This window comes from Lampris incognitus, chromosome 3 (genome assembly GCF_029633865.1).
Source record: "Lampris incognitus isolate fLamInc1 chromosome 3, fLamInc1.hap2, whole genome shotgun sequence".
Classification (NCBI taxonomy): domain Eukaryota; kingdom Metazoa; phylum Chordata; class Actinopteri; order Lampriformes; family Lampridae; genus Lampris; species Lampris incognitus.
In genome coordinates, this window is record NC_079213.1 from 33,493,728 (window position 1) to 33,516,055 (window position 22,328).

General features: G+C 50.4%; 2 protein-coding genes across 3 annotated transcripts in view; one reads left to right on the forward strand and one right to left on the reverse strand.

Annotated features, from left to right (window-relative positions):
* The window catches only part of LOC130110858 (plexin-B2-like), a 291,819-nt gene that overhangs the window by 214,937 nt on the left and 54,554 nt on the right, over nt 1-22,328 (reverse strand). The window lies entirely within an intron of this gene.
* Nucleotides 14,674-21,683, forward strand: LOC130109728 (uncharacterized). Its single transcript, XM_056276719.1, has 2 exons — nt 14,674-14,797; nt 20,983-21,683. The coding sequence occupies exons 1-2, from the start codon at nt 14,674-14,676 to the stop codon at nt 21,681-21,683; spliced, it is 825 nt and encodes a 274-aa protein (XP_056132694.1).

The window sequence follows — 22,328 nt, forward strand, 5'->3', positions numbered from 1 at the left end:
TACATACATACATACATACATACATACATACATACATACATACATACATATACACTCACCGGCCACTTTATTAGGCACACCCGTCCAACTGCTCGTTAACGCAAATTTCTAATCAGCCAATCACATGGCAGCAACTCAATGCATTTAGGCATGTAGACATGGTCAAGACGATCTGCTGCAGTTCAAACCGAGCATCAGAATGGGGAAGAAAGGTGATTTAAGTGACTTTGAACGTGGCATGGTTGTTGGTGCCAGACGGGCTGGTCTGAGTATTTCAGAAACTGCTGATCTACTGGGATTTTCACGCACAACCATCTCTAGGGTTTACAGAGAATGGTCCGAAAAAGAGAAAATATCCAGTGAGCGGCAGTTCTGTGGGCGAAAATGCCTTGTTGATGCCAGAAGTCAGAGGAGAATGGCCAGACTGGTTCGAGCTGATAGAAAGGCAACAGTAACTCAAATAACCACTCATTACAACCGAGGTATGCAGAAGAGCATCTCTGAACGCACAACACGTCGAACCATGAGGCAGATGGGCTACAGCAGCAGAAGACCACACCGGGTGCCACTCCTGTCAGCTAAGAACAGGAAACTGAGGCTACAATTCGCACAGGCTCACCAAAATTGGACAATAGAAGATTGGAAAAACGTTGCCTGGTCTGATGAGTCTCGATTTCTGCTGCAACATTCGGATGGTAGGGTCAGAATTTGGCGTCAACAACATGAAAGCATGGATCCATCCTGCCTTGTATCAACGGTTCAGGCTGGTGGTGGTAGTGTAATGTTGTGGGGGATATTTTCTTGGCACACTTTAGGCCCCTTAGTACCAATTGAGCATCGTGTCAACGCCACAGCCTATCTGAGTATTGTTGCTGACCATGTCCATCCCTTTATGACCACAGTGTTCCCATCTTCTGATGGCTACTTCCAGCAGGATAACGTGCCATGTCATAAAGCTCGAATCATCTCAGACTGGTTTCTTGAACATGACAATGAGTTCATTGTACTCAAATGGCCTCCACAGTCACCAGATCTCAATCCAATAGAGCACCTTTGGGATGTGGTGGACCGGGAGATTCGCATCATGGATGTGCAGCCGACAAATCTGCAGCAACTGCGTGATGCTATCATGTCAATATGGACCAAACTCTCTGAGGAATGTTTCCAGTACCTTGTTGAATCTATGCCACGAAGGATTAAGGCAGTTCTGAAGGCAAAAGGGGGTCCAACCCGGTACTAGCAAGGTGTACCTAATAAAGTGGCCAGTGAGTGTGTATATATATATATATATATATATATATATATACACACACACACAAACACACACACATATATATATATATATCCCCTCTGTGTGTCCTAAATATATATATATATATACATCCATTATCCAAACTGCTTCTCCTGCTCTCAGGGTCGTGGGGATGCTGGAGCCTATCCCTGCAGTCATTGGGCGGCAGGCGGGGAGACACCCTGGACAGACCGCCGGGCCACCACACAGGGCTGACACACACACACACAGGGACAATTAAGTACGGCCGAGTCACCTGACCTACATGTCTTTGGACTGTGGGAGGAAACCGGAGCACCAGGAGGAAACCCACGCAGACACGGGGAGAACATGCAAACTCCACACAGAGGACGACCCGGGACGACCCCCAAGGTTGAACTACCCCGGGGCACGAACCCAGAACCTTCTTCCTGTGAGGCGGCTACGCTAACCACTGCACCACCCGGCAATTTATATATATATATATATATATATATATAGCATTTTTTTCCAAAACTGTCAATGGCGTTGAGTGCTCGACTAATGAGGAGCGGAATAGCAACACGGATACAGGAAAAAAGATTTTAATAAAGATTATAGATGCACGAGACAGACCTGTGCTGCTATGCATTACAATCTTTTCCCCTGCATCCGTGTTGATATTCCACTCCTCATAGTCGAGCACTCAACACCACTGACGGTTTTGGAAAAAAACACTATATATATAGTGATAGTCACGAGACCTGAGCAATAACATATCGTGCAGGACGGATGTCAAGGCAGCAATCTGACGTTTTCCAGACGGTAATTGAAGTGGATGTGATCAAACACACAACGCAGCATTAACGTTTAATGGACCTTATGAATGCATGCAGGGGAGGTGCGGCTCTGCTGACACACCGTCTGGTGTTTGCGGCGATGACTGCATCACAATGGGTGCTGTCCTGTAACTCAGAGACCACGTTCAGGGTTGGTTTTCACCACAGGTTGCTTAACGGTCAACAGGACTGAAAGCTCCGAGGTGAAATGTGACCCGTCGTGGGATGACACTACTCAGGTTTTCAGATTCTCTTCAAAGAGCATAACATCGCCGTCAGGCCAAAACCACCGGTCCGTAAGTGTGGCGATTTTCACTACATTTGAGGCTGGCTGATGCCTCGTGGTTCCTACACAAGTGGTGCGTTACAAAGCATGTGGGAATGTCATGTCTGCTTGTAAAACGGTGAATTTTTTCCCTTCCCTGGAAAGCTAGCTCCTTCCAAGATGCAGGGTTTACACCTGACAGCGAAGGAGATTTCCACAGTAAAGCTGACTACGGTCCATGACCCCATTTCACCCCGTCTATGTCACACCCCCACCCACTAACAGAGCAGTTGGGAGGGTAAACACTGGAAGTCACTAGCGGATTCTGGTCAGGCTGGTTTTGAAAGAAAGAAAGAAAGAAAGAAAGAAAGAAAGAAAGAAAGAAAGAAAGAAAGAAAGAAAGAAGAAGGAGGAAGCCGCTTTATTTTGTCTTTGTCCAGGTTATAATGAGACGTGTTCTCTAGATTTAACCCGTCCTGCTGTAGAGGAGCAGTGGGCAGCTGAAGCTCCCGGGGACCAACTCCAGTTCTTCTTTCCACTGCCTTGCTCAGGGGCACGGGCAGAAGTATTAACCCTAACATGCATGTCTTTTTGATGGTGGGAGGAAACCGGAGCACCCGGAGGAAACCCATGCAGACACGGGGAGAACATGCAAACTCCACACAGAAAGGACCTGGGACGGCCTGGGGTTCGAACCCAGGACCTTCTTGCTGGGAGGCAACAGCGCTGAGCACTGGGCCACCGTGGGGCGGCACGGGGGCCTTTTCGATTAGTTTGGATAGTCAAAGTCACCCCCATCACCATAATGAATTTTGCAACTCGGCTACCATCATTAAAATGCAGGAACCACAAATGCTAACAGCCCATTAGCACTAATAACCACGCCTGCATCCATCCATGCCCACAAAGTCTGAAGCAGGCCTCAGACTTACTGGGTGGGGCTTATGGTCAGAGGCGATAGAGGAACGGTTGGTGGGAGGGATGAAGGAGTAGAGGGAAGGAGGTACGGAGGTTTGTGTTAAGGACAAACTGAAAGATAAAGCAGATCGAGCTACAAGATCAACCCTCTGAAAACACACGACTCGCGGGAGATGGAGGTCGAGAGTCCGCAAAGGAGAGAGCGGCAGAGGCACAGACGGAGATACACAGTCAGAAACAGAGGTTGGATGGGAACACAGATGGAAGGAAGACGGGACAGAAGAGGAAGGACACACAATGCAAGAGCAAAGACATGCTCAAGATGCATGTCCTCAGAACTGGGGCGTCAGCGTAGGAAGGAGGGTAAAACGGAGACGCGGGTGTTTTGTAAAACAAAGGTAAGGAAACAGAGTTGGAAGGGAAAGATAAGCGCTGACTGCTACACACACTGCTGCTCAGTTTATTAAATACACCCATCTAGCATCAGGTCCGGTCCAACCCAGGCCCTAAAAACAGCCTGAATTCTTCAGGGCATGAATTCAAGATGGCGGACATGTTCCATAAGGATGTTGGTTGGATGGTGGTACTTTTTCCTGCCAACGGCTGATTTCAGCACATCCCAAAGACGCTCTGCTGGGTTGGGTTCTGGGGACTGTGCAGGACACTCGTGTGAACTGAACCCGCAGTCATGCCCCTCGGACCATCCCGACACGATACGTGCTGTGAAAAGCTGCACGATCCTGCCGGAAGTATCCGAGAGCAAGGGATGCACACGATCCGCAGCAATGGTCGAGTACCCTCATTCAAACATCGCTCAAGTGCTATCAATGGATCTGACGAGAGCCGGGAAAACATCCCAACCACCGTGACACCATCGCCACCAGCTTGAACCGAGGACACCGGGCAGGATGGGTTCATCGTCTCATGCTGTTTATGCCAAACCACCAGTCTTCCACCAGCATGATGCAAAGGGAACTGGGATTTGTTGGACTGGCCGATGTTTTTCCACTCCTCAGTTGTCAAGCATTACCGGCGACAGGCATGGGGGCAAGTCCATTGACTGCTGGGATGCCCCCGTCCACAGGGTTCGTGGTTGTGTCAGGAAGGGTATCCGAAAACTTTACCAAATCAGTATGCGGATTGACGAGACCGTACCGGATCGGTCGAGGCTCCATGCCGGATCGGTCAATGCCTGGGCTGACAACGACCACCGTCAGTGCTGTGCCCTCACAGAGTACTGATGGAAACTGTAAAATCCACTGTGGCGACCCCTGAGAAAGAGGGAACAAGCTGAAAGAGGAGTTGTCAAGTGTTGGTAGTGGACGGCCGTTGTGGAGCTGCTACGTTTTGTTTTGACCGGACAGCAGTGGCACCTGTAGCGGCTCGGCTGCTACAGCCGATCTGTGTCAAGGTCCGACACGGTGTGTATTCGGGCTCTGCACACCGCTGTGTCACTGCACCATTGTTCGGCTGCTTGTGGCCCGTCTGCTGGCTTTCATGAGTCCCAGCATTCTTCTTTTGGCCTCTTTCATCAACCGGCTGCGTCCACCAGGACTGGATGTACCGAAACCACCACACCCAGCACCTCCAAATCATGAGACCTACAAAGTTGTTCAGGTCTTTCTGTGCAGTCCGACACTCAGTCCAACGGTAAGCACGTCCTCCTGTGCCCGTCTGCTTAATAAAGCAAACTGCGGTCACGTGACCCACCATCTGTAGGAACCATCAGGTTTTGTGAAGCGAGGTGGTTCCCTAGCATATTTAGCTATAATGGGGATGAAGAGCAAGAGGGGAGATGGAGGGATAGCTTAGACTGCTGGGAGGGGATGAGGGGAGACAAAGATAGATAATAGAGGGAGGAAGACAGGAGCGGTGAGGAAGGTCTGACTGAATGGATGGATGGGTACTGAAACGCACACAGTGTATGTACTGAAGAACAGATGTGTTTCTGCATATTAGCTAAAAACGGGTAAACACCAGCTTTCTTGGAAATGACCCCCCCCCGTATTATAGATCCCCATATCACATGACAGATGGGGAGATAGAGAGAGACAGAGAGAGAGGAGAGAAAACAGAGAGAGGAGAGAGAGTGAGAGAGAGGAGAGAGAGAAAGACAGGAGAGAGAGGAGAGAAAAGAGAAAGAGAGAAGACAGCGAGAGAGGGGGGGTGCAATGAGAGACAGAGAGAGTGACAGAGAGAGGGGGAGAGAGAGACAGAGAGAGCAAGACAGATAGAGAAAGAGAGTGAGAGAGAAAGGAGAGTGAGAGAGAAGAGAGAGTGAGAGACAGAAGAGAGAGCAAGAGAGAGAAGAGCGAAAGACAGAGGAGAGAAAGAGGAGGAGAGAGAGAGAGAGGGAGGGAGGGAGAGAGAGAGGGAGAGGGGGGAGAGAGGGGGGGGAGTAAACTAAGGAACAGAAGTGAAGGGAAGAGAAACTCCACCCTGCAGCTGAGGGGATGCCAGAGATGAAACACAATACAGCAGCCTGGGGGGGGGGGGGGTATGCAGACATTGAAGACTGTTCACGAAGGAAAAGAGGTGTGCCAAGCCCAATATCACTTCCACCCCATACACACACACTGGTGCTGCACGCCTCCTGACGGAGGGCTTGTGGGTGGTGGAGGAGGTGGGTGGTGGAGGAGGTGAGTGGTGAATGTGATAAGCCACGCTGCTCTGATGTGATTTGCAGCCCAGGAGTCTTGCCCTCCGGAGTATTTCATGATACTCTTGACACTCGGCGTCTTTTCAGATCAGCACTAATGCGCACACGGACACACACACGCACACGCACACACACACGCACACACACACACATACACACACACACAAATCAACATTCCCACTAAACACCCACTGACGCTGTAACACATCTTTGGATGATCAAACAGATATTTCTGTGCATACGCAAGCAACCGAACACACACACACACACACACACACACACACACACACACACACACACACAGCTATTCAACTACTACTACATGCACACACAACTACTACACACATACACACACACAACTACTACACACACACAAACACACACACACAACTACTACTACGCATACACACTCACACACACAACTACTACACACACACAAACACAACTACTACGCATGCACACACAAAAGCACACACACACACACAAACTACTACACACACACAAACACACACAACTACTACTACGCATGCACACACAAAAACACACAGGCACACGGGATGGGGATGGGGGAGAGAGAACGAGTGAGAAAGAGAGAGAGAGAGAGAGAGAGAGAGAGAGAGAGAGAGAGAGAGAGAGAGAGAGAGAGAGAGAGAGAGAGAGAGAGAGAGAGAGAGAGAAATAGTGGGGGGGGGGGGGGACAGAGACAGAGAGAGAGAGAAAGACATAGAGACTTATATTGGGGGGAGAGAGAGGGGGAGAGAGAGAGAGAAAGACAGAGACTTGTAGTGGGGGGAGAGAGAGGGGGACAGAGATGGGGAGAGAGAGAGAGAGAGAGAGAGCTGGGAAGACTCCAACGTGCAGAGAAACCTCTACATCAGGCGGGGGGGGGGGTGGATGCGGGGCAGCGGGTCTACGGGCCGGTCCTGGTCTGAGATCTGCAGCTCTGAAGGAGACCTGAAGCACCGACGCTGCCATGAGCTGTGGCTCCTCAGACACTCAGCTTTTTAACGACATTCACACCGTTACCGCGGTGTGAGGCACTGCTGCCAGACTAAACCCTGACAGGACCGCTGGCGAGCACGTCAGCACGGGGGGGGGGGTATGGGGGGGGCAACACGTTCTCATGTAAAATATCTTATGTGCAGCCCGTGAAAAGACAGGGACTCGGAAAAGGAAATCTGTATATTAGATTAGTGCTCCCCCGCTGGGCCTTTTTTTTGTTGTGGAATTTTCCCCCTTTTCCCCCCCAATTGTTCCTGGCCAATTACCCTGTTTTCCAAGTTGTCCTGGTCTCTGCTCCACCCCCTCTGCTGATCCGGGGAGGGCTGCAGACTACCACATGCCCCCCCCCATACATGTGGAGTCACCAGCCGCTTCTTTTCACCTGACAGTGAGGAGTTTCACCAGGGGGACGTAGCACGTGGGAGGATCACGCTATTTCCCCCCAGTTCGCCCCGACCGACCAGAGGAGGCGCTAGTGCAGCGACCAGGACACATACCCATATGCGGCTTCCCACCCGCAGACACGGCCAATTGTGTCTGTAGGGACGCCCGACCAAGCCGGAGGTAACAAGGGGATTCGAACCGGCGATCCCCGTGTTGGTAGTCAACAGAATAGACCGCTCCGCCACCCGGACGCCCCCTGCTGGTTCGTTTTAACCCGTGCATACAACAGACGGACCGAGGTATAGATAGTACACCGAGGGTTACTGTGAAGTCAAACTTGCACAAATGTCATTACATTATCCACCCCAGACTCTAACAACGGCTGTGCAGAAACTCATCTTGGCTGGACGCACTTGGACAGTGGACATAAGGACCTTTTCTGTTGGCTCATAGAAGCACAGCGCCGGATAATAAGTCTGCACTCGGCGATCCGAGTCCTGACCACAGAAAGCCGAGGGGGAAACATCAATGACTGTAACGCACAGACAAGCGTACAAGCGTGTCTCTACGGGGACGGCTCCTGTCGACTCGTCTGCAGGGCAGTGTGGCTTTCACGCCCAAAACAAAGAGACTGTCCCCCACCCACAAACGACCCCACAGCTCCTTTGTACACATAGCTTATGACCACCTGTAGTTACGTTTTAAAGTTAAGCGACCTCTAGCGGTCGTGCTGCCAATAGCAATCTTAGTGGCTACACTAGACGACGAAACAACAGAAAAACACACTGACTACATATTCTGTTGTTCTGACGTTGTTTTAATCGCTATTTACTGACCAGTCACCTTCATTAGCCTGTGTATGACGCGTTGTGAAAAGGATGCCAAAAATTACATAAAAACCCACAATGCACAGAGGCGAAAAGGATCTGTGGCATACCTCCTGCCGCCGGTAGGGGCGCTAATTTAGGAAATGCTCTTGTGGGTCGTATTAGAGGGCATACGACCTATAAGTGGTCGTACGGGTTGGAGGACTTGTAGGAAACTAAACATCTGGGGGGGGGGGATCTCCAGAAGCTTCCTTTAGTCCGATATGAACTGGGGAGAATCCACGTCACGACCCACCCGAGACGCTCTAGCGGCTCCCAAACAAGGCCGAAACCGCCTCCGTGCAGGTCCAACAGTAAAGGAGAACCATGCGCAGCACAACTCACGAGCTGCTAATGCACATTAACACCTCCGAGACGATAAACTCCCAAACGAGACGGCCTCTGAAGGAAACAGAACAAATGCAACTCTCCCGCACTCATTAAATCAAAGTTATTAGCACATACCTTCCCTGCGTGTGCGTGTGTGTGTGTGTGTGCGTTCTTTGTTCTCTCGATCAGTCTTCTTTGGCACTGAGGGAGCAGCAGACTAATGGTTATCGGTCGACCAATTAGAAGTGAAGCGCTTCCTGTTTTGCCTCTCTCCTCGCATTCCACGTTATTTTCTCTCTTTCCAGAGAAAAACGCTTCCCCGAGTGACTCGGGCCTCTGTTCAAAGACTAGGCTTCGGTGGAAAAACTAACACAGGACGGGACCAGTGGCGGCTGGCCAGTACGGGGCGCAGCCCCCTTCAAACATCAAGAGATGAAAATCTACTCCATTATTTAGTCGTATCATGTAAATAATGATGGACTAAAAGTGTTTTTCAGTCTGTCAGCAGCATTAAATACTGCTTCAAATGGTGTTGGGTTAGTTCCTGTCTGAATACATATACTTCCTGTCTGAATACATATACTTCCTGGGTGAGGGGCACCGGCCATACCTTACCTCATACCATACCTCAGACTTGTGGCGAGCAAGTGAACTGAGGCTGCTGTCTGATTGGTTTCTTCAGATTTTCCAGGGTGCGCAGTTCTGTGCTGCCCCAGACACGCCCACTTTTATTGGCAGTGAATTGGTATTGTGTTAATGTGTTTTGATCTAATGAGATTGGACAATTCTCGTGGCTGTCAATCATGTTCACACCCGCCACGACGCCTCGTCTCGACTGTCAATCATCCACCGTCTATCAACCCTGATCAAATCTATAGGCCACATTGTCCTTCTTCATAACTCTGTGACTGTGTGGACATTAAAGCAACTGTCAGGGTTGCTGCTCCAAGGTACATTGCGCCCCCCCCCCCAATTTTTTTTTAGCACCAGCTGCCACTGGATGGGATAATCTCATTGCTAAAAAGTATCATGAGAACATTGCATCAAAAAATACACATTTCGATGACCTGTTTCTGAACTTTGGGTAACAAATATCTCCCCGATTTATTACATTTTAGAATCAGTACCTTCTTTCCCTTTTCTCCCTTTCTCTTTTCTCGTCGTACGACCGCCGCACCCGTCTCCTTCGCTCCGATCTGCGTGAACCGCTCCTTTCATTCTCCTTCCCTTCTTTTGTGGTGCTCGTTCGCTCTGCCCCCCTCTCTCACCGTCTTCCTCTCTCCGACTCTCACCTTCACAACAACACTTGTGCTGCTCAAAGTGTGCGCTTAATCCACTGTGATGCATAAAGGATTTTTGCATGAACGAGCACACTCTCTCACACACACACACACACACACACACACACACACACACACACACACGGGTCTGTGCCTGTGGTGGAGGCTTTGCAGACACGGGGCTTCCTTTCAAATTCAATGGAGAGCATCAAAAGCAGGACTTGCTGCAGCACGGGAGAGGAAAACAGCAACGCTGCAAACTCACATGAACACACAACACGTACAGTAAACAACTGCAAGAGTACCACACATGCTCTGCAACCCGCCCAGCCACCACATCCCAACCATGCACGCACGCACACACACACACACACACACACACACACACACACACACACACACGTTTGATTAGCACCATTTTAAAATGCTAGCATCGGGGCGTCCGGGTGGCGCGGCGGTCTATTCCGTTGCCTACCAACACGGGGATCTCCGGTTCGAATCCCCATGTTACCTCAGGCTTGGTCGGGCATCCCTACAGACACAATTGGCTGTGTTTGCGGGTGGGAAGCCGGATGTGAGTATGTGTCCTGGTCTCTGCACTAGCGCCTCCTCTGGTCGGCCGGGGTGCCTGTTTGGGGGGGGAACTGGGGGGAATAGCGTGATCCTCCCACACGCTACGTCCCCCTGGTGAAACTCCTCGCTGTCAGGTGAAAAGAATTGGCTGGTGACAGGCATGTGGTAGTCTGCAGCCCTCCCTGGATCAGCAGAGGGGGAATGACCGGGACGAGTCGGAAGAGTGGGGTAATTGGCCAAAATGCAACTGGGGAGAACAAGTGGGAAAAAATGCTAGCATCCAGCATTAGCCACAGCATGTGAGATAAAAACACTCGCGCATAAAGACAACAGTAACATCAGAGTACACACAGAGAAAAATGCAGCCAACAAGCCTCCTCCCGTGCACCCAGCTCTCCACGTGGTGGTGGTGGGTAGGACGGATGTAGGTGGAAGTTAATTACAGAGGAGAGTCTGAGCGGACTCTTGCAAGGCAGACACTCCTCATCCGATTAAGATCCACAGGTTTTTTATAGGAGCCCTTTGAAGAGCTCAGACCGGGGCCAGACGCGGCACCGTCATCTCACACAGAGATGGGAATGCTGCTTGTGCTTGTGTACGCAAGTATGTTTGCCTATGTGTGTCTGTCCGTCTGTGCACACAAGTTGAGTTAAATGACTTGTTTTCAGCCAAGTGTATTCAATCATGTCGCGCGGAGTTTGTGCATCTGTCCCGCGTCCCAGCCACCTACTGCCCAAGGGCATCGGTGTGTACGTGTGCGACACCGAAGGACCCACAACCTTCTCTGCGATGCAACCAGATGACTGATGTCGGGGGGGATACAGAGAAACACACCCACTGACAGAGGTGGCTCACCGGGCAAAGTGATGCGTATCTTCTAATGATGGATGTGCATGAACCCGGGAGAGAGAAATGGGGAAGAGATGATAAACAAGGGAGCACGCCACCCGATAAAGCAGCAGCAGCAGTGCAGACAGCACAGGCGGCCGGAGTTTCTGCGCCCATACGCACACCCTGGATTTGTTTCATTCCCTCAGATTTTTATCAAATATTTTTCCTGCTTCCATGTAACGACACTACGGGGGAGGAGCAGAGACAATGTGGAGTCAAGAAACACAGTAGGGGTCCAGCCAGGAAAAGAAGTCCACGTAATAGAGGTTGTACGGGCCTGGCTGAGTCAATGCTGGGAATTCTGAGATACTTTATTGATCCCCGTAGGGAAATTACCCTCTGCATTTAACCCATCCTAGCTGTGCCGTCAGCAACAGTGGGCAGCTGCCGTGCAGCACCCGGGGACCAACTCCGGTTCGTCCTGCCATGCCTCAGTCAGGGGCACAGACGGGAGTAGTAACCCTAACATGTGGGGTTACTACGGGAGTAGACGGGAGTAGTAACCCTAACATGCAAACGCCACACAGAGGATGACCTGGGATGACCCCCGAGCTCAGACAACCCTGGTGTTCGAACCCGGGACCTTCTCTTGCGAGGGAACAGCGCTAAACACTGGGCCACCATGCCACCCAAGAACCCATCAGTCTCAATCGAGGCTTGTTACGTCCACATTTAGACACCATTGTTTTGTCAGGGCGCCACCTCTGTCAACAGGCTCTAAGGAATTTATAGACATGGTGTACTTAGAAACCTCAGCACTGAACCACTTTGTTCATTTCGATCACATTATATTTAAATGGCGGGTGTGAGGGGCCTCCGGGTGGCGTTGCGGTCTATTTCATACCAACACAGGGATCGCCGGTTCGAATCCCCGTGTTGCCTCCGGCTTGGCCGGGCGTCCCTACAGACACAATTGGCCGTGTCTGTGGGTGGGAAGCCAGATGTGGGTATGTGTCCTTGTCTCTGCACTAGCACCTCCTCTGGTCGGTCGGGGCGCATGTTCAGGGGGGAGGGGGAACTGGGGGGAATAGTGTGATCCTCCCACGCACTACATCCCCCCGGTGAAACTCCTCACTGTCAGGTGAAAAGAAGTGGCTGGTGACTCCACATGTATGGGAGGAGGCATGTGGTAGTCTGCAGCCCTCCCCGGATCAACAGAGGGGGTTGGAGCAGCGACCGGGATGGCTCGGAAGAGTGGGGTTATTAGACAGGTACGATTCGGAGAAAAGGGGGGGGGGCAAACACGTAATCAAATGTAAGAAGTTACATTTGATTACTTTTACTTTAATTAATTTTATTTTATTACCAATTACTTTGATGAAGTAATTAAAATAGTTTCAGTCCTCGTTATATTTTTAACAGGGTAACTTGTAACCCTTTACATTTCAAAATTAACTTTCCCAACACTGGGAACAGCTATAAAAGGTGTTGAAATGCTTGTAGATCATAAAAGACAACTGACCATTTCCTCCATCGGAGGGCCTGGCTCTTAACAACACACACTGCACAATCCAGTCAGAACCATCGACTACTAAAAGTCCCCTTCCGCCCTGGGAGGATTCTCAGATAACGACAGTCATTATCATTCCACCAGACATTAAGCCAAGGGTAAACCTAAGGCGAAGTAGGGAAAACTGCAAAAGCAAAGTTCCCAGTGACTTCCAGTGGAATGTCGGGGATTATTTCCAAACGTTCCATTTATCCCAATGAAACAATACACACCATACAATCAGAGAGTAATTAAATGTTCACTGTGATGAGGATCTCCACACGATCGTGTCCTTACAGGACAAACAAGTCCTACGTGGGGGCAGGAAGGCCTATGGATGTCAGATTACATAAACAAGGACCACCGGTGACCCTCCTGAGCTCCTTGGAAAAACACGGGAGAAGATCCATTCCTGAGATACGACGACTGCAGTCAAAACAGCGAGCTACTGACCGCTCAGAGGAGGAGCGTTCCTCTACTGAGATAACCATCACCGCAGAGCAGTTGTATGCCGGGTGGGAACCACACCACCGCTTTCTGCAGAGCTCACTTTCAGCACTGCCGGGTGTGCCTCAGAAAGGCCCCACAATGAGTCATGGGTAATAAAACACCCATGATGAAAGTATATTTGAGCACCCCATCCACCCCACGATACACACAGCCAAACAGAACACAGCAAAATATCTCCCTGGCACACAAGAGATGCAAAGGCCACACAGCAATAAAACAGCCAACTCACAGAGGTATGAGCGAGGTACGAAATTAATAAGAACAGATTCATAGGGCGTCCGGGTAGCGTGGCGGTCTATTCCGTTGCCTCCTAACACGGGGATCGCTGGTTCGAATCCCCGTGTTATCTCCGGCTTGGTCAGGGGTCCCCACAGACACAATTGGCCGAGTCTGCGGGTGGGAAGCCGCATGTGGGTATGTGTCCTGGTAGCTGCACTAGCGCCTCCTCTGGTCGGTCGGGGCGCCTGTTCAGGGGGGAATAACGTGATCCACCCATGCGCTACGTCCCCCTGGTGAAACTCCTCACTGTCAGGTGAAAAGAAGCGGCTGGTGACTCCACATGTATCGGAGGAGGCATGTGGTAGTCTGCAGCCCTCCCCACCTCCCCCCGGATCGGCAGAGGGGGTGGAGCAACGACCAGGATGGCTCGGAAGAGTGGGGAACCCCCCAGCCCAAAAAAAGAATAGATTTATGAGAATTAATGAATCCTTATCTGGCGCTCGGTGTGTTTTGTTTGGAGGGTGTTTGGAGGAAGAGTATGGCAGGGTCGTCACGGTGAACGAGGGATGAATCCTCACTAAACTGACACGTTTGAAGTGCAGAATGCATGTAGTACAACATGACTTACTGCTATTGAAAACATAGAAATGGGCATTGCTGAACTGTGGCAAAACATATGTGCTCAGTAATAATTCAGAAACTCCCCAAAATTTCCCATTTCCCATCTTCCGGGGAACGTGTCTGCATAGTTTGCATCTTGGCCTCGTGCCTCGGGGGGGGGGGCATAAATAAGGGAATAAAATGATCTTGAAAGGTTTTCATGCAGGAACTGAAAGCCTCTCATCAAAATGCCTGCTTGAAGTCACGTCCTAAAACTTCAGTGTGCGAGGGGAAACAGGTACGCTGGGAGTGAAGTGGGTTTCAAAACGGCTTCCATGCCTGCAACCGCAACAGTCAGACGCCGGAAGAGCGAAACCGCCATACAAACACCACGCCTGACAGTCTCGACAGCAAAGCTGACGACAGTCTGAAAGCACGTGGGCCATTCACCTCCTCGCTACGCTCCTGCCGTCACAAATCACGGTGTCATCGCCATCCAGAAAAGGACATCCCATAATCCCGAGCGAGACTGAGACAGCGAGATAAGCAGAAAGACAAGAGACGGGCTGAAAGGAAGGGCGAGGAGCTCAAAAGCGGCCATGAAAGGAATCCAGATCTGGATCCTTCAACAGCTCACGACAGATCTGGACAAGTGCTTGTGTCTGGGCTTATATGGGTTGCATAACACGACACAGCCCCGAGCCCGGCGGAGTGAAGAGGAGGGTAATCTGTTCTTCATTACTCGCTACTACGCCATCCCCGAGTCATGCAAAACTTGCCTTTTATGGAGATGGAGAGATAGATAAATAAATAATGAAAGAGGGGGGGGAGAAACAAAAAGGGGATACAGCAGAGTCCATCTGTGCCTGGCAGTGACAAAGAGGTGTGGAAACGCTTGGCGGTGAATTCGCTCCTCGTCCATCACGCCACAGCCACACACACCTCCAGCCCGGGGCTTTCCCAGAATGCCTTCTGACATAACTAGACATCCTGAACCGGACTCTGACGCGCGGGACATAAGCGCTCCGCCACAAGGCAACACCGCGAGTAAGATGTCTGGGCTGGGAAGTAGAAACGAGACCCCCTCCCCTCCCCTCCCCAGGGTTTGCCATGTAATGATGTAATGTTATATCTGGCAAGCCCCCTGAAGTCCATTAGCCGTCATCCGAGTAAAGTCTGGCTTCGAATTTATCACGGGCGTGTCAGAACCCCACAACAGCACTTCATCTTAATGTAGTTTTACTCTCCGAGCAAGTAAAGGGTCCAGTGAATATCGTGCCAGAAAAAAGAAAGGACAAAAGCTTTGTCTGTAAACTACAGTAACCATGATTCCCTGCAGCTACCACACGTTACAAGACAGAAGCGGAGGAGGAGAATACAATGAGAAAGAAAGGGAAAAACAGACACCTTAAAAAGAGGCTCCATTCCCCTTGTGTATAAAGGTCACTTTCTCTGTATCCCCCCCCTTCCCTTGTACCTGTCCAATTACCCCACTTTTCTGAGCCGTCCCAGTCGCTGCTGCTCCACCCTCTCTGCCGATCCGGGGAGGGCTGCAGACTACCACATGCCTCCTCCCATACATGTGGAGTCGCCAGCCGCTTCTTTTCACCTGACAGTGAGGAGTTTCACCAGGGGGACGTAGCGCGTGGGAGGATCACGCGGTGACCCCCAGTTCCCCCTCCCCCCTGAACAGGCGCCCCGACCGACCAGAGGAGGCGCTAGTGCAGCGACCAGGACATATACCCACATCCAGCTTCCCTCCCGCAGACACGGCCAATTGTGCCTGTAGGGGCACCCGACCAAGCCGGCGGTAACACGGGGATTCGAACCGGCGACCCCTGTGTTGGTAGGCAAGAGAATAGACCGCTATGCTACCCAGACACTTTCAAGAAACAAGAACATGACTTAAAATGTTCTCGTTTGTGGGCATCCGGGTGGCGTGGCGGTCTATTCCATTGCCTACTAACAAGGGGGTCGCCGGTTCGAATCCCCGTGTTAACTCCGGCTTGCTCGGGCGTCCCTACAGACACAATTGGCCGTGTCTGCGGGAGGGAAGTTGGATATGGGTATGTGCCCTGGTCGCTGCACTAGCGCCTCCTCTGGTCGGTCGGGGCGCCTGTTCGGGGGGGGGAGGGTAGCGTGATCCTCCCATGTGCTCCGTCCCCCTGGTGAAACTCCTCACTGTCAGGTGAAAAGAAGTGGCTGGCGACTCCACATGGATTGGAGGAGACGTGGTAGTCTGCAGCCCTCCCCGGATCGGCAGAGGGGGTGGAGCAGCGACTGGGACGACTCGGAGGAGAGGTGTAATTGGCCAAGTACAATTCGTAGACAAAGGAGGGGGGGGGCTCTTTTGCAGTCAGCAAAATGCTAACTCAAGATAAGTGGCGGGTGACATTGTCACACTGGAATGGGTTTTCTAGTTTGGAGAAAGAAAGGCCAACAACTGGGTCAGAAGAACCGCATGTTTGTTGTACAGGAAGTCTTGACGCATGTTCAATAATCCAGGTAAGAACATCAAAGGAGGTTGAATCAGTTCATCTGGATACAATGTTTGTATCAATAAACGTTGTATCCAGATGAACTGATTCAGCCTCCTTTGATGTTGTGCAGAAAGTTACACAGCAAGTTCCCTTCGGTGTAAACTGAGACACCACCATTATCCATCACACACGTTGACCTGTAGGCCGAACCACGGCACTTTCTACCGCGTCGGAGTCGTCTTGACAACGACAGGAACAGGAAGGGTCGTCCGTGACAACAACTCCATTGTCTGTATGATCTGCCTAAACTCACAATATGTCATCAAGGTCTGTGTGGACTGACTGGAAACGGCTTGTTCACAGTTCCGCTAATAGTAAGAAAACCCCATTGTCTCCTTACTTCCAGTTTCGAACACACGGCATTTAGCACAGGCATTTAGAATACAATAGGCATATATATATATATATATATATATATATATATATATATATATATATACATACACACACACACACACACACACACATTTATACATACGCACACATATATATACACACACATATATACATACATACATACATACATACACACATGTATATATACATACACACGCATGTATATACATACATACATACATACATACATACATACATACATACATACATACATACATACATACATACACACACACACACACACACACACACACACACATGTATATATACACACATTTCTATATATACACACATTTCTATATATACATACATACATACACACACACACACACATGTATATATACACACACATTTATATATATATAGTATATACATACATACATACATACATACATACATACACACACCTATTTATATATAGATACATACATACACGTATATACACACACACACATTTATACATACGCACACATATACACACACACACACACACACACACACACACACATACATACATACATACATACACACACACATGTATATATACATACACACACATTTATATACATACATACATACATACATACACACACACACACACGTATATACACACACATTTCTATACATACATACATACATACATACATACATGTATATATACACACATTTATATATATATATATACATACATACATACACACACACACCCATTTATATATACATACATACATACATACATACACACACACACACACACACCCATTTATATATACATACATACATACATACACGTATACACACACACACACACACACACACACACACACACACACACACACACACATATATATATGAATAGAATACAATGGGCATTTAGATGGCATGTAGCATGTAGCATGTAGCATGTAGCAAAGTCTGAAACTTGGTTTACAAGGAGTATTGAGGGGTTAAACCGCTGGCCACCACTTAACGGTTTTATGTACTTCATAAGAGCGTTGCTGTGGCTAATCAGATGGCCAGCATTTCAAAATCCAGTTAGAAGCTGGCTGACGCTTTAAGTGACCCGGGCCTCAGCTGAGAGCGCCAGCCAAGCAAAGACGTCCTCGCCAGTTAAAACGTCAAACAGGAGGCGACACCTTAATGTGCTCGCCTCCTACTTTCTGGAACAACGGCGAGTCCAGACCATCAGCAGACCAGACGCCCCTCAGCGGCCGAAACACACTGCAAACGACTAACAACCGCATCCTGCCTACACCCCCCGACACAAAGGTCTCGCAAACACAAGGAGCCTTGAGCAGACCTGAATAACGGCGTTGCTGCAACACTGGCGACCCCCAGCTCACACGGCGAGGAGGCCGGTGACGGTGCTGCGGGTCAAACTCCCCATTTCCACAGTTCAGTTTTACCTCCCATGTCAGAACCACGCCACTTGCCGAAATGCATTTGCAGACTGGCTCCTCATTCAAACACAGAAATGAATCCAATAAGTTAATAACGCTCCAACTGTCAAAAATACAAAATCATTTCCTGATTCACATCATGAAGAAAAAACAAAAACAAGTACTGATCAGGCCCTGCACAGTGTGCAGTATCTGTGCAGAATGATTCCCCCGCTAGCTTTTCCTTAACCTTCACACACACACACACACACACATCTGCAGAAACAAACACCGACCCAGCAATCACAAACGCAGCTTATTTTGCATAATGAAGTTCACAAAGGTGAAACAAAGTCCCATCTCCTCCCTTTCTTCTCCCCCGTCCTTTCGCCGTCTGCGGTCTTATTAAATCCTCCGTCTCCCCCCCAACCTTCTCCCCTGGCCATTCAGAAACTCATTAGACAGTTTGATGGTGCACTGGCAAGGCAGACTGGCAGACTATCCATGACATTATTCCATCAATCTGTCCCCCGGGTTTCCAATCCGCACTTTACTTCCATCTCGCCATGTGGCGCGGGGAGCGTCTCGTATCAAAATGATCGTTGTTGAAACACCGGCTATGAGTCTCGGACGACGTGAGACCTATTATGCTGCTTGGCATCAGATAGGGTAAAAACAAAAAAGAAGATATATTCCTTAACAAATTATTTTTTTTTGCAAGACATCTCGCGATTTGATTGGCTCTCGTGGTTGTCACATGCCATGATTAATTATCCCTGTGGCATCGCCAAGGCCCCCAAAAAATCACAACACGACTACACCGCCGCAGAGACCCGGCTGAGTTTCTCATTAATCTTAATTGCTTTTGCTTGAGTGGGTCTAAAACTCAAAATTATTGTTGAAAAATTTTTTCAGTAATTCATTAGCAATATATTGTCATTTTTTTGGACTTAGACTCCCAAGTTGAGCCTCTTGGAGAAGCCGTTACCCCCCTTCAGCTTGTTCTGTGTTGGTTTCGACGAATCCGTCCAGGCTTCTAGTGAGGCTGATGTGGAACATTTCTACCCAAGTCCAAACCTGCCCCTTCAAAGTACCACAGGAACATGAATAAAGAATGTGCAGGCTGGAGAGGATCACCACATTTCCAAGTCCTGGTAGCTAAGACGCTGTTTATACCTGGCATTAACAAGCATCCTGGGTGATCCGATCCCAAGTGGGCGGCTCTAAGTACAGGTGTGAACGTGCCCAGTGTGTCCTCCTCACTGATCCGATCACTCAGGGCCACATTCGGAGGTGGTCTGGGACGCATTTGTCCACTTGGCATTTGAAGTGGAAACGCACATCAGAATCAGAAACACTTTGTCGCTTCATTTCATGCACTTGTGCACATGAGATGAAGCAAAACATGGTGTCCCCCGGCCCCCAGCAGTGCAACACAAACACAAACACACACCAGAACTACAACAACACACATATCCACGCTAACACATACTATATCTCGTCCTCGCTGTTCTCGGAACTGCCGGTTTGCATGGGCTAGCAGCTAGCTTAGCCTGCTCCAGTCAGACCGACCTCGGTGTTTCCCCTTCGGGCACAGCTCCGGGCAGGGCCCTGGTCCCTGGGCCCACAGGACGCAGCAGACCAGGCTCTCCCAGCCGATCCAGCGCCAGCTCTCCAGCCAATCCAGCGCCAGCTCTCCCAGCCGATCCAGCGCCAGCAATCCCAGCCGATCCAGCGCCAGCTCTCCCAGCCGATCCAGAGCCAGCTCTCCCAGCCATCAAACGAAGACAAACTTACACGCAGACGTGGACAAAGACACCGCATGGACGGTACTGGGGGAGGCCGCTGTAAACGTGAATTTGCGCCGCCATCTTCCCACACCGGAAGCGGAATTCGTGACCTAGGTCGCATTGAAGGACCACGTAGTTAACCGAGGACGTCAGCTGACCAGGAGGGTGTTTACACCTGGCATTAAAATGCGTCTCGGGTGATCCGACCACAAGTGGACAGCTCTTAGCACGTCAGTTCACACCAGGTATTAGACTGTGACACCACATGCGTCTCGAGTGACCACATCTCCCCTGCTCTATATGTAAATAAACCCGTACGTCACTGTGGTAGGGAGTGTGGTTTAACCTCGGCTGCGAGTGGCGAGAGGGGGCGTGGCGAAATGGGGCGTGGCTTGCGGGAGAGCAGACGCGACAGGAAGGCTGATGAGTGATGAGTCTCAGGTGTGTCAATCTAACAGCCTGCCCTTATATACGGCAGTGAAGCCGGGTCCTGGACCAAACACGGGGTTGACGGAGACAGAGAAAAGCGGAGCCACGTGCTCTGGAAGGAGAGAGAGAGAGGAAACGGAACCAGAGCGCACCAGCCCGTGCGAGTGAACGGATGAAAGACGTTATTAAATAAAGCCGGTGTTAATCACCTAAAACCGTGTCCGCCTTCATCTCGAACCCTCCAGACGCGTCACGCCCACGTAAATAAACCAGTACGCATGTACAGAAGCACGAGGAGAGAGGAGTCAAGGCAACAGGCGTTAAACAAAATCAGACACCCCAGCCTCAGACACCCCAGCTCACCCCAGCCTCAGATACCTCAGACACCCCAGCCTCAGACACCCCAGCCTCAGATACCCCACCCTCAGATACCCCAGCTCACTCAAGCCTCAGATACTCCAGCTCACTCCAGCCTCAGATACCCCAGCTCACTCCAGCCTCAGATACTCCAGCTCACTCCAGCCTCAGATACCCCAGCCTCAGACACCCCAGCTCACTCCAGCCTCAGATACCCCAGCCTCAGATACCCCAGCTCACCCCAACCTCAGATACCTCAGACACCCCAGCCTCAGACACCCCAGCTCACTCCAGCCTCAGATACCCCAGCTCACTCCAGCCTCAGATACCCCAGCTCACTCCAGCCTCAGATACCCTAGCCTCAGATACCCCAGCTCACTCCAGCCTCAGATACTCCAGCTCACTCCAGCCTCAGATACCCCAGCCTCAGACACCCCAGCTCACTCCAGTCTCAGATACCCCAGCTCACTCCAGCCTCAGATACCCCAGCCTCAGACACCCCAGCTCACTCCAGCCCCAGACACCCCAGCACACCCCAGCTCACTCCAGCCTCAGATACCCCAGCTCACCCCAGCCTCAGATACCCCAGCCTCAGACACCCCAGCTCACTCCAGCCTCAGACACCCCAGCCGCAGCTACCCCAGCCTCAGATACCCCAGCTCACCCCAGCCTCACTTCAATCCGTCATGCTTTCGTGCAAAATCTGAAGTGCTCTTAAAGAAAATAAACCACTCCGTCTCCCACCTGTACTTCTTCTTCTCTTTTATTTCCATCCCGCTTTGTTGTGACGCACAACACACGAGGTAAAAATAAAACTAACCCAAACCCAGGAGAGGCCTCGGTGACCGTGGCCTTTAACTGCAGCCCGGGACACGTGCGTTTACGCTTCAGCTGCAATGTGGACCAACGCGGCGCCCCATGTGGACCTGAGTGACGGGATCTCAAGACGCGCTGAGGACGCATTGGGTGCATTCCCACCTGCACGCAGAGCTTCCCACTTGTGATGGGATCAGCCAAGACACAGTCCAACGCCACGTGTAAAGAGCCTCTAGGCCAGGGATGGGCTGCATGGTCCAGAAAGGTCCGGTGTGGGTGCAGGTTTTTGGTCCAACCAAGGAGTTAGACACCTGAGTCTACAAAGCAAAGACTATTGGTTGACTAACAGAATCAGGTGTGTCACTGCTTGGTTGGACCAAAGACCTGCACCCACACCGGACCTTTCTGGAGCATGCTGCCTATCCCTGCTCTGGGCGGTCACCAAAGCCTTTTGTTTAGGTTTGTTGTTGTTGACCTCGTCTGTAATCTCTGGCAGACAGCCTCTGCAGCCTCTGCAGCTCTTTGACAGGCGGTCCGGCTATAATTC

Excerpts from the sequence above, each read along its gene's own strand:
- LOC130109728 (XM_056276719.1), top strand. The coding sequence starts at position 14,674 with ATGAAAGGAATCCAGATCTGGATCCTTCAACAGCTCACGACAGATCTG. Across the intron at positions 14,798-20,982 it reads CCGGCGGAGTGAAGAGGAGG|ATACCTCAGACACCCCAGCC; the intron begins GTAATCTGTTCT and ends CCCCAGCCTCAG.